Source organism: Enhydra lutris, unplaced genomic scaffold (assembly GCF_002288905.1).
Source record: "Enhydra lutris kenyoni isolate GAN:26980312 unplaced genomic scaffold, ASM228890v2 scaffoldscaffold73, whole genome shotgun sequence".
NCBI lineage: Eukaryota > Metazoa > Chordata > Mammalia > Carnivora > Mustelidae > Enhydra > Enhydra lutris.
The window spans coordinates 2,365,908-2,378,254 of NW_019154157.1; the positions used below are offsets into that span (position 1 = coordinate 2,365,908).

Below are 12,347 nucleotides of genomic sequence, written 5' to 3' on the forward strand. Positions count from 1 at the left end.
TATGATGACTGGTTATGTGTATTTGCTCTCATGTGAAATTCTTGCTTGTGACTCTTGCACTTTTTTCTGCCAGACTGTTTTGCTTTGTTCATGGATGAGGTATTCTTGATTTTTTTTTTTAGTTATTATTTTTAATTGTGGCCAAATTCTCAATACTGATCTGTTGTCAGGTATTAAGTATTGTGATTATCTTCTGCAAGTTTATATATTGCCTTTTCTTTAAATGTGCATGTACACTTTCTTTAAATTGTCTCTTAAAGAGCAAAACTACTTCTAAGGAAAAAAAGAGGGGCGCCTGGGTGGCTTAGTCATTAAGCATCTGCTTTCAGCTCAGGTCATGATCCCAGGGTCCTGGGATGGAGCCCCGCATAGGGCTCCCTGCTTGGCAAGAAACCTGTTTCTCCCTTTCTCATTGCCCCTGCTTGTGTTTCTTCTCTCACTGTGTCTTTCTCTGTCAAATAAATAAAATCTTAGAAAAAAATAAGAAAAAAATATTTTAATATAGTTGCATGCATCTGTGGGGTTCTGTGTCTTAAGATCTATTTCCTTAAGGTGTAAAAGATACTCATCAGCATTTTCTTCTTAGAGTTTAACTTGTTGTTTAACAGCAAATCAAGCTTAATACTTTTCTAAGAGCTTTGCCTGAAGTCAATTTCTGTTTTAATGTAAGGGAGAGATTCAGTTAATCTTTTTCCATATGTTTAACCATTTTACCAAGTCCTTTTAGTGAACAGTGCCATCTTTCCACATGATCTCATGTCACCTTTGTTATATGCCAAAGATATATACATCCTTGGGTCTGTTTCAAGGCTCATTGTTTTATTGGAGGTTCAAAATAAGTCCCAATATCTAGTAGGGTTAGTCCTTATTTCTCTGTTGTTCTTCAGAAATAGTCTGGCCCTAGGGCCCCTGCGTGGCTCAGTTGGTTAAGCATCTTTCTTTGGCTCAGGTCATGATCCCAGAGTCATGGAACTAAGCCCCCCACATCAGGTTCCCTGCTCAGCGGGGAGTCTGCTTCTCCCTCTCCTTGTGCCCCTTCTCTCTCCCTCATGCACTCTCTCTCTCTAATAAATAAATAAATAAATAAAATCTTTATAAGAAAATTCTGGCCCTTTTAAAAATTTAAAAATCACTATTATCAAGCAATGAAAATCACTATTGGGATTTTGTTTGATCTCTTTAGATGATAACATCTTTGTAATAATAAATCTTTCTATTTATGAACATTGTGTCTTTCTCCATTGATTTAGCTCTTCTTTAATATCTCAGTAAAGTTTTATAATTTTCTCTATAGAAGCCCTGAATTTAAGATTTATTACAAGGTCCTTGATATTCTCTGATACAGCAATTGTTTTCTGATACAAAATTGTTCTCTGATACAATAATTGTATTTTCTAGGTTTTTTTTTTAGTGTGTAGAAATGCAACTGACTTTTTGCACACTAACCTTGTACTAAGACACCTAAAATGCTTTTTCTGAATCTACTGAGATTTATTAATGTGATGAGTTAATTTGTGTATTTTCTAATATAAAATTATCTTTGCATGCCCATGATAAATGCAACAGGATTGATGATGAATGTTTTCTTTCTTATACACTGTTTGATTTTCTAATGTCTTGTTTTAGAATTTTGGTTATATATTCATAAGTGAAATAGGGCAGAACTTTAATTTTCCTATGGCTCTTTTAGCTTGGTTTGACATCAGGGTTATCCTGGCCTCACGCATAGGAAAGGAGAGCATTTTTTCTTTTCCTTTGATCTAAAAGATTTTATATACTATTGGGATAATATATTTCTTGAAAATTTGGTAGAATTCACCTACAAAATTATTTGGGCTTTGTGTTTTCCTTTTGGGAATTTTTAAACTACTTCAGTTTCTTTGATTATAGGACTAGTCATGCTTTTCATTTCTTTTAGACTCAGTTCTTGTTATATCTTTCTAAGAATTTGTTCTCATCTGAATTTTAATTCTTAGTACTTTACATGTCATATTAAACTCTTCATTAATAATATTTATTTCTATATTCTCTCTTGATAAGTCTTGCCAGTAGTTTTCTGTCAGTTTTTTTTCCCTCAAAGAATCAACTTTTGGCTTTTTAAACTTCTCTATTTCACTTTTTCTATTTTACTAATCTCTGCTCTTATTTTTAAAGTCGTTTTTTTTTTTTTTCTTTCTTCTGGTTTATATGTTGACCTTTCTCTAATTTCTTAGACTAGAAACTCAGAAAAGAAATAGTCTCAAGGGACACCTGGGTGGCTCAGTGGGTTAAAGCCTCTGCCTTCGGCTCAGGTCATGGTCTCAGGGTCCTGGGATGGAGCCCTGCATCGGGCTCTCTGCTCAGCAGGGAGCCTGCTTCTTCCCTCTCTCTCTGCCTGCCTCTCTGCCTACTTGTGATATCTGTCTGTCAAATAAATAAATAAAATCTTTATAAAAAAATAGTCTCAAAATGAATGAGCTTATTTATGTGCCTATTTAAGAAAATCTGTTTCCTTTAAAGCACTAACTTTGTTACATCCGTTCTCACTCAATTTTAGGTATTTTATTTTATTTTAAGATTTTATTTATTTATTTGAGAGAGAGAGAACAGAGGAGGGGATAGAGGCAGAAGCAGGCTCCCCACTGAGCAGGGAGCCAGATGCAAAGCTCAATCCCAGGACCCTGGGATTATGACCTGAGCTGAAAGCAGATGCTTAACTGACTGAGCCCCCATATACCCCAATTTTAGGTATTTTTACATATTCATCCTCATTTTTTATTTTACCCATGAGTTATTTAGCAACTTAACAATTTTTTCCAAACACGTGGGGATTTTTTGTCATCTTGTTCATAACTTCTGACTTAATTGTCTTATCATGGATGTGGTCTGTATGCTACCCTCTGAATTTGTTGAGTTTTCTCTAAGGTTCAGTACATGATAGATCTTTGCATACATTCCATGTCCACTGGGTAAAAAGTATGTTCTTTGATTGTTGCAACTTCAAGTGTGTGGACATCCTGTGTTGTTCTGATCTCCTCAGATCCTTGTTGATTCTCTGCCCGCCGCCCTTGACTGATCACCAAGTGAGAAAGGTGTGTTGAAGTCTCTCAATCTCCCACATGGTGATGGATTTACCAGTTTCTCCCTTTACATCAATATACGCTTTGTTTATTTTTGAGGCTGTTTCATTACATGCATAGTGAAACTCCTTATCTTCTTGAAGAACTTTTATCATGTAGCAACTCTTTCATCCCTAATAATGCTTTTGTCTTACTAAAGTCTATTTTATCTGATATTAATATAGCTATTGTAGCTTTTCCAGTTAGTATTCCCATGGTATGTCTTTCACTTTCAACCTTTGCATGTCTTTGTTTTTTACATCTCTTAGAAGGTGTATATATCTGGATTTTTAAAAAATCCAGTCAGTATTTTGTTTTTTGACTGGTGAGTTTCATCTACTTTTATTTATGTTTGGACCTATTCCTACTGTGTTGATTTATTGTTTTTATTTGTCCTTTTTCTTCTTAGTCTTTTCTCACTATTCTAACATCTTATATTTGTCTCTTCCTTCTTATAAGAACTTAGCAATCCTTCTCATCCCTTGGTGTCCTTTTCAACTCTCCTCATATCCTGACGTGTTAACATTATTTACACCTTAAATTCTGCATTATTTAGGACTATTTTCTCTTTGCCTTTGGTCTCAGTCATTGTTTAAAAAAAAAAAACCACTCCCAAAACACAATGTTTACATCACATTATGTCTTTTACAGCAACTTCAGGATTTTTTTCTCCCCTTTTAAAGTACTATGTCTAGGGGCACCTGGGTGGCTCAGTTGGTTAAGCATCCAACTCTTGATTTCAGCTCAGGTCATGATCTTACATGATCTCAGGGTCGTAAGATCAAGCCCCATGTCAGCCAAGCACTGGGTGTGTGGAGCCTGGTTAAGACCGTCTCTCCCCTCCCCGCACCCCCCCGCCCCCACCCCTTGTGCTCTCCTGCATTCTCTAATAAATAAATAAATAAATAAATGAACTACTATGTCTAATACCATTTTAATTGTGGGTTTTGTGTGGCAAACCTTCTGAGACTCTTTGCCTGATGACATTTTGTTGTTGTTATGTCCTCATTATTAAATGACAGCTTGGCTGGATAAAAATCTTAGTCTTCTAATTTTGTTTTCTTCATTACCTTGAAAATATTACTCCAGACACTGGCTATTGAAAGATGTCAATCTTTCTGATTGTCAATCTGATTCTTTATCCTAATTGTAATCTTCTTATACTCCTCTCTGGAAGCTACTAGAATTTTCTCTTTGGCATTTTTAATTTTCTCTATAAAATGATCTAGGTGAAAGCTTTTCTTTATCTCTTGTTTCTGGAATTCTACAGACCCTTCAGCCCAAGGTCTCCCATCTCCTTGTTTTTGTTCTGGGAAATTTATTTCCATTATTTAACTATTTCTCTCTCCTTTCCATTTTTCTTTCTTTCTTTTCCTTCTGGGATTCCAGTTAAACATTATTTTAGTGGTGGTTCTAGGAATGCAGACTTCACACAGCCAAAAGTTAACATACATCTTGACCACCTTCTTGGGTAGCACAATGGCCTTTGAGAAGTTTCCTTCCATTTATCCTTCTTCCGACTTATATGATCACACAGTTGTATTTTATGTTTAGATTCTAAAACCTGAAAGACATCACTATTCTTGTTTATTTACTGTTCACTTAGGTTCACGTAGTTTTTGTTCTTCATTCACTCATACATCTCAGATCTTCCATCTGGGATCACTTTCCTTCTGTAGGAGGTATATCCTTTAATGTGGGTCTGCTGGTGGCAAAATGAGTTTTTAATAGTCTGAAAACAAAACATTTCAACACTCTGTAAATGTGTTCTCCCTGGGTGTATCATTGTCGGCAGGCAGTGAGTCTTTCTGCACATGTAAGATCTCATTTGACCATCTTCAAGCTTCCATCATTGATGAGGAAGAGACCGCTGTCTGTTTGCTATTCCTCAGAAACTCATGCATGTCTTTTTCACAACTGGCTGCTTAATATTTTCTCTTTGATTTAGTTTCAACAGTTCCACTGTATAGATTTGGTGTGGAAGATTCTCTGCTGTTTGCTCTTCAGATATGTTCTCTTTCCTTCTAGACTCCTGCCTAGAAGTGCACTAGACCCTGCTCTCAAACCTGACGTGCACACAGCTACCCTTGGGGTCTTTATGGGCTCCCAGGGCTGCTGGCGATGTTGCTCCAGGAGTCATTCTGGGTCACTAGGTGGTAAGCTTTCTCTCTGTTGGCTTTTTGTCTTTTCCAGGTTTTGTCTCTCTATCTGAAGGATTTATTCCTTTTGACCTATATTCCGTTGATGGAGTTTATTAAAACTTCCCAATCGGAGTTCTCAAGTTCAGTTGCTTAATTTTTCCTTTGTTTTGCTCTCTCTGGAACCTGCTGTGCCACTCTTAATTTTTCCTTTGTTTTGTTCTCTCTGGAACCTGCTGTGCCACTTTTTATAGTTTTCTGTCCTTGCCCTGATTTTCACATTGGTTTTCCTTCCTTGGACTATGGGGACTCTGTCTTTATTGGCCTGTTTAAAGTCTGCATAGGATCGGCTACCACCCGATATAGCCACATTGGGATGTCAGCTGCAGAACATGGGCTCTGCCTATGTGCGGAGAGAACCACCCTGATCCCAGTGTCTGCCGCTCACTTCTTGCCTGGCTGGCCAGGCTCCCCTGCCTGCCTTAGGCCCCATTGCCTCTGCCTCCTTCTCCCTGCCTGCTCTTTACCCGCCCTCAGCCCCACTCACGGCAGCGGGTACTTCTTCCACAGCAGCTTCGCTGGCAGCGTCTGGTACACAGTCTTCTGCTTCCCATCTGAGCTGGGGCTGCTGGGGCTGCTTTGCACGATCTTGGCGCACTCCATCTGTTCATCCCATGAACCTGACAGCACATAGTGGGCTTTGCCCTGGCTGTCACTTACCACTCCTGTCACCTGTGGACATGGGCAGGATCAGCACAGGCACACGCCCCACTCCAGGCCCCTCCCATGATTCTGAGAGGTAGCCTTGCTTACCTTCCGGGCTACCTCTTTGGAGAAGTAGCTATAGGGCAAGAACTTCAGCTGGCACCGGTCCTGGGTCTTATGGTTCACAATCTCAATGTCCCCGGTCTGGTGAGGAAGGTTAGTGGTCAGTGCCCCACCTCTAGGCCACACGCCCCCTCCCTGAGGGTACCACCTGACCTGGTCAATCCAGAGCTTGCCCACAATGATGTTATGCACAGTCGAGGTGCTCTTCCTCCACACGTAGTGATTCCCACTGGCCTGGAATTCTAAGTGGATGGCACCTGGAGGCCAGATATAGGGTCAGAAGTCATGGCTTGCCATGCTAGACCCCAGCGAGCCTGTCTGCCCACGGTCCCAGGGTCCTGACAACTGGAAGCAGTATTCATGTAGACTGGGGACAGGGCATAGGCTGGGGAGGCATCCAGGAAGCCTGGGGATGGGGAGCAGATTTGCAGAGAGACTAATGTCACTCCTAGAGGCCCCAAGGTGGCTTCTGTGTTGGTAAAACCCTCCCACTTATCCAGAAAGGCTTTCTGTCCTGGGAAAGCACAGGGCTCCAGCTCACCTAGCGGCATGATGGAGAGGTATTTTCCCCGGAACTTGCTAGAGATGGTGATCTCCTGCCAGAGGCTCCAGCCATGCTTGGAAAACACGTAGTGTGCGGCTGATGGTGGGTGATGGCTCACCTGAGACCAGACCCACAGGACATGAGTGTCTGCTGGACATGGGCTCAGGCCTGCTCCCCAACTAGCTGTGGGGACCACCTGCCCTGTGCTCAGCATGACCGGCTCCATGGCCCTGGGAGCAAGCCCCCAGGAAAGATGGTGCTCTGATGGAAAAGCAAGGGTTGGCCATGGGACCGGCCTGGGCGGCTGTCCTGGGCTTGCTGTGGTCAGGGGAAGAGGACCATGCCAGGCTTGGGCTCCGAAATGGGGTGATGACAGAGCTTGGCCTCAAGGGGGCCCCTGTGACAAGCTGTGCTGAGGGCTAGGAAGTGAAGTGTGACGCTCTAGCTAGGGCTTCTCTGCCAACTCCCCAGTTAGCCCCCCAACTCATCTGCAAAGGGCTGCCCCCTAACTGTGCCATGTTGCACAGGGGGCTCAGGCTGGGGAAGCCACTTGAACTGAGGGGCAGAGCTGGGCCCTGCCTCCCTCCTGGCCAGCATGGCTCTAGAGCAGGAGGCCATATCAGTGTCCTGCCCCGGCCGCAGGGGGTGGCACAGCAAGCTCTGCACGGACCCCGGGGCCTCCCACACCTCCCCCCTCCTCTCACGGCACTGGGCACCCCTGACTGCTGTCTCACCTGCCAGCAAGCCCCTGTCAATTTCCCCTTGTTTATTCATCCTCATTTCTGTGGCCCTGTGGTCGGAGGGTCCTGGGGCTCAGCCTCTCCCCAGCTTCCTCCCTCTCTAAGGCACCTCCTCGCTGGGTCACGACCTCAGTCAGTTTCCAGGCCCAGCCTTGCGCTGGGACTGCCGCCCTGCCACCCAGCTGCCCACTGGACGCTCCCACACAGGTGGCTGTTTGGACTGACCAGAGTTCCTGCCACTCCCTCCTGCATCTCTCATTGTCTCCTGTCCCTGTAAGTGGCACCTCAAGGCCTTTCTGGTCTCAGCATCACAGGTCAAACCCACCCCCCATTCCTTGTCACCCACGGCTGGGGCCCCACATGCCCTAGAGCCCACCATACTGACACACCTAGGGATGTGACCCCGAGGGGCTGGCCCTGGCACTCTGTGTCCTGGCCTCCTGCTCAGGCCGATGATCTAGTCTTAACAGCTGCTCACACCAAATGCTTGAGAGTCATCCCTGGCCCTCTTTCTTGTGTTCCTTCTCTAACCCTTAGCAAATCCTGGCTGTTCTTTCTTCAAAATGCATCTTGAATCTGCCCCTCCCCCTCACAGGCCACAGTGGGTGGCGCAAAGCATCTATAGCTTTACTCTCTGCTGCAGGGGGCACATAAACAAAAGCAGGTGTCTGGACCCTCTCTACCTGCCACACAGACTGAAACCCGAAGCCTCAGGCTGCCTGCCCACTTCCTCTCTGACCTGTGCTCCTTTCTCCCTCGCTTTTGGCTCCAGCCAGCTTTCTAAAGGTGAAAGAACCATCCACTTACACAGCACCTGTTCTGCACTGCCCACTTCAGGAGAACAGGCACCCCATCCGCTCACTTCCCAGGTGCCTGTATAGCACCTGGCACCTTGGGGGCACTTGGTCAACTCTACTGAATGAAGAAGGGAATTCACTCAGTAGTTCAGGCCAAGAATGTTAGGGTCGTCCTTGCTGCCTTCCCTTACCTCCCTTCCTCCTCCCTGGACCTCTCTCCCTACATCCAAAGCATTTGCAAATACCCAGCTCTACGTTCTAAGCAGCCTGTGCTCTACCTCTAACTGGCTTTGTGTAGGGCTACACTGCCGCCACAGCACGCCTTTTCAACTAGCCACCAGACTGTGAAATGTCTGCTTTTGGAGCTCCCCCCCCGGGCCCCAAATAGTGCCTGGCCGGCAGCTGATGTCCAGCAGCCCAGCCGGGAAGCTCTATGTTGGGTACCTTCACGCAGCGCCTGCCTGGGTCCTCCCAGCACCCAGGGAGGCACCGACAGATTCACCCCCCACTCAGACAAGCTCAGGCTAAGATGCTGCTGCTGAGGCTCCTAGACCCCAGGGCCCGGGTTTGGCTCTGCTCCGTGGGGAGGATATGCATGTCTGTGGGGTGGGGAAGGCATTGAGAAGCGATGGGGGCAAGCTGATATCACCAACCCCCAGGGCAGGACCGCTGGGCCCCAGAAGCTCCTCACATTGTAGGCCTGCACCGTCACGGACTCAGGGTCCCCACACAGTGCAGGATCCCCTCTGCCTGCTACCTCCCCTGCTCTGGTCTACCCAGACTCCCAGAGAGCACCGCACACTTGTCCCTCAAGGGCCGCTGTGTGGTTCCTGGCAGGGGGAGGGGCCCTCCCCTTCCCCACACACCAGCCCTGACTCTGCCCTCACCCAACTATCTCCGGGAGGTCTGCCCCTGCTGCAGGAGGCCCAGCCTCTGACTGGACCTTGCCTTGGCCTCGTGGGCTCGGGCACAGCAGGGTCAGAGGCTGTGTCCCATTTGTCTCCCTGGGACCCCTGGGCCTAGCAGGAGTGCCTTGGCCAGAGTGTGCGTGGGCCTCACCTGCTCACAGAGGGAGCGCAGGCCCATATCGTCAAGGCGGTCCAGCTCAAAGGTCTCCCCTAGCATGGGGTTGAAGGGCTTGGCGATGCGGTGCACAGTGGTAGAGTAGGAGGACACGGAGAAGGCTGCCACCAGGCACATCTGCTCCACTGAGCTGGTGCAGTGCACCGCCTTGTCCAGCAGGTGGTGGTACTCCAGGTCCTCCGTCAGCCGCTGGAGCATGGACAGGGGCTCGTTAAAGTTGACCTGCGGACGGGCGGTGGTCAGGAGCTGCTCCCGGCATAGCCCCGGGGCCCTCCCAGCACGCCTGTTCTCCTCAGACGGTCCTGGGCACTGCGGTTCAGATGGCGCCTCCACAGTCAAGTTCCTCTGCCGACCCCGACTAATGCCCTGTCCAAACCCGCGCAGCTCCCTGTGCTTGCCTCCACCCTCAGTTTTCTCTACAGCCTCGCGGCTTTTGGACCTGCTGTAACTCGTACCCTGTCACTACGGTCACTGTCACTTCCCTTCCTAGGATGTGAAGGCCACCAAGGCCAGAGTTTCTGACTTGTTCAGCACAGAGTCAGAATTAGAGAGTGACGGGAGGGGTGGGTGGCTGGATGAATGAGTTTTCCTCCTATTCTGAGCTCTTGTGCTGTTTTTGGGTGAAGGCTCCTATAGGCGGCGCCCCCTCCATCCTGGTCTTGGGGCAGGGCAGGGTCACTCCCCCCTTGTGATGCTCGGCTATGACCCTGGGCCAGCCATCAAGCAGGGACTGCCCTGAGTTCTCCCCTTTCATCCTCCCAGACACTGTTATGTGGGCGTTGTTCCTTGCCCCACTTTGCAGGTGTGGACACAGAGGCGGGAGATGTGAACGGGTTTGTCCTGGGGCACACAGTGAAACCAAGTCTGGCCTGAACCCCAAACATTTCCCCCCTGGAGATGCCATCAGAGCCTGGCGACTCGAGAATGCTAGCTCCATCCTCAGCCCGATGTGTGACCTCGCTGGAGTGGGTGCAAGAGACAGTTCCTGGCCCAGGAGGGCCCAGTCCTGCCACTCCCCATCTACGAGGTGGGGAGAGCCGGGACATCGGGAAGCCCTGTCAGGTGCAGAGGTGCTCTGGGGGTCCCCACATCTCTGATCAATGCAGAGCCCCTCCTTAGCTTCTTCCCCCAGAGCCCGAGACCTCTGCTCTCGGGATTTTGGCAATGTTGTTGAACATGATTTGATAATTTGTTACATGCCCCTCAGGTGTTGTTAAGAATGACACCCAGACTGCTGGCACTTAGAGGTCATTCCTTATCCATGCACAAAACAGGGCCCCCTTTGGACCCACTGCGGCTGCTCCGCACCAGCCCCTACCGGCATGGGGATCTTGGAGAGCTCCCGGCCGATGCAGTTCTTCATGATGCTCCAGAGATTAAGGCTGTAGTTGGGTTTGTCAGGGATGCGGGCACGCCTCTTGACCTTGGGGGGACCCTTGGGCACAAGTGAGGTGCCATCTAGCACCTGCCAGAGAGAATGTGTTTGTGAGCAGAGGCCAGGGAGCCCCTTCGGCCTTCCAGCCCTGGCCCTCACCTCTATCCAATGCAGTCCAAGCACTGAGCTGGCCACTGGCACGGTGCTGGCACAGGGGCAGGCTGGCAGACAGGTCAGACCAGGCAGAAGGGAGCCAGGGCACTGAGCCTGCCCCAGAGGCCTGGAGCCCAAAGTGCCAGCCTGCCTTCTAGCCACCTTTGAGCTCTCCCTTCTCACTTACATTATCTGATGAGGTCCAGTCCACTGGGCCTGTGGTCCCACCCTCCGCTTTTCTGCAAGAAACACAAAAGGGGAGGCAAGTTATTTACAAATCCTGAGGCCTCCTGGGGACCTGGGCACCTTCTACCCAGACCCGTCAGTGAGGTGCAAGGGACAGCCCACCCCAAGGCTGCTTCTCCAATGGGACATGCCCAGTTTGGGACATTCAGCTGGACTGGGGGGCCCAGGGCAGTGAAGGGGCTCCCACCCACTGATGTCCCATAGGAGCAGACACCGGAGCAAAGTCACCTGAGGTCCCTGCACACAGCCCCTCCTGGGACTGGCAGACCCCGGACCCGGAGGAAGCTGAGGGTGGCCATTTCCTCTGGCAGAGCCCCCTAGAGCTCTGTGGGGCCCCACTGTGTCCTCACTGTCTGCTGGTCTGACTCTCGCACTAGACTGGGGTTCCAGAAGGGCAGGAAGTGGGTCAGATGCATGCCTGTGCCTATGAATACTTGTGGTGAGATGGTTGGCTAAGCAGCAGGGGGTGGTATGGATGAAGGACCCAAGCTCTGAGGGATCCTTGAGGACAGGTGACCTGGGCCAGCTGGGGTGAGGGGCAGGCACTTGGCAGTCAGGGCCTCAGGGAATGGGAAGGACTCACTGGGTCATTGCGCACAAGGGACCTGCCTACAGCACAGAGGAGCTACACTACCAGGGAAGGCGGTAGTTTGGGCCTTGGGGTTGCATCAGGAGCCTTGAGAGCCAATGAAGAGTGTCGAGCACAGGGGTCACCTGCTTGCTGGCTGGGTGGCAGCAGAGAGGCCTGGGGCTGTTAGCTGAGGTGTGGAAGGTGGCTGGGTTGGGGGCGCAAAGGAGGGGGCAGAGCCCAGGCCCCTGGGGACTCCAGGTATGGGAGGGGTGGGTGGGAAGCTGGAGGGGTGCACGAGGTTGACACTGCTTGGTGGTAAAGTGAAAGGAAATTCAGAACAGCCAAGCTCATTGTGAGAGCAATATAAGCAAGCAAATTTTAAAATATTATTGGGAAATGAACCGTGATTGAGTTGGAAATACTCTGTTGATAGGGACTAGAAACACCTTGTTGAATTAGAGAGATCCCAAAGGCCCTTACCCTGAGAGAAACCAGGACATGGAGTGGTGACCCATGTTGGTACACAGAGGCAAAAAAGGAGGGGCTGGGGGTTTTTACTGGCCTCCCCCTCTGTGGACTGGGCTCCAGGGAGTCCATGGAAGGCAGTGTGGGGTGTGGACTGTGAGCTGCAGATCAGACGCAGGGAATAAGGCCACCAGGAAGCCTGCTGGTCCTCATCCATGAGGGGCTGAGTGTCCTGCCTGAGGGCACGCCTGCGGGGGAGCATGGGAGGCTCTGTGATTCTGCTGTGCCCCAGGGATGATGGGTGCAGGG

The 12,347-nt window shown here is 48.9% G+C and overlaps 1 protein-coding gene across 3 annotated transcripts in view; it reads right to left on the reverse strand.

Annotated features, from left to right (window-relative positions):
* LOC111160054 (oxysterol binding protein 2) overlaps positions 1-12,347 on the reverse strand; it is a 158,690-nt gene that overhangs the window by 4,387 nt on the left and 141,956 nt on the right. For 2 of the 3 annotated variants that reach the window (XM_022522860.1, XM_022522861.1), the window contains 8 exons: positions 11,717-11,719; positions 10,944-10,995; positions 10,547-10,693; positions 9,205-9,450; positions 6,606-6,726; positions 6,218-6,321; positions 6,050-6,145; positions 5,784-5,968 (listed from right to left, as the gene is read on the reverse strand). In XM_022522860.1, coding sequence (XP_022378568.1) covers positions 5,784-5,968; positions 6,050-6,145; positions 6,218-6,321; positions 6,606-6,726; positions 9,205-9,450; positions 10,547-10,693; positions 10,944-10,995; positions 11,717-11,719 — 954 coding nt within the window. The remainder of the gene's footprint in view (positions 1-5,783; positions 5,969-6,049; positions 6,146-6,217; positions 6,322-6,605; positions 6,727-9,204; positions 9,451-10,546; positions 10,694-10,943; positions 10,996-11,716; positions 11,720-12,347) is intronic. The other variant, XM_022522859.1, reaches the window with a different exon arrangement.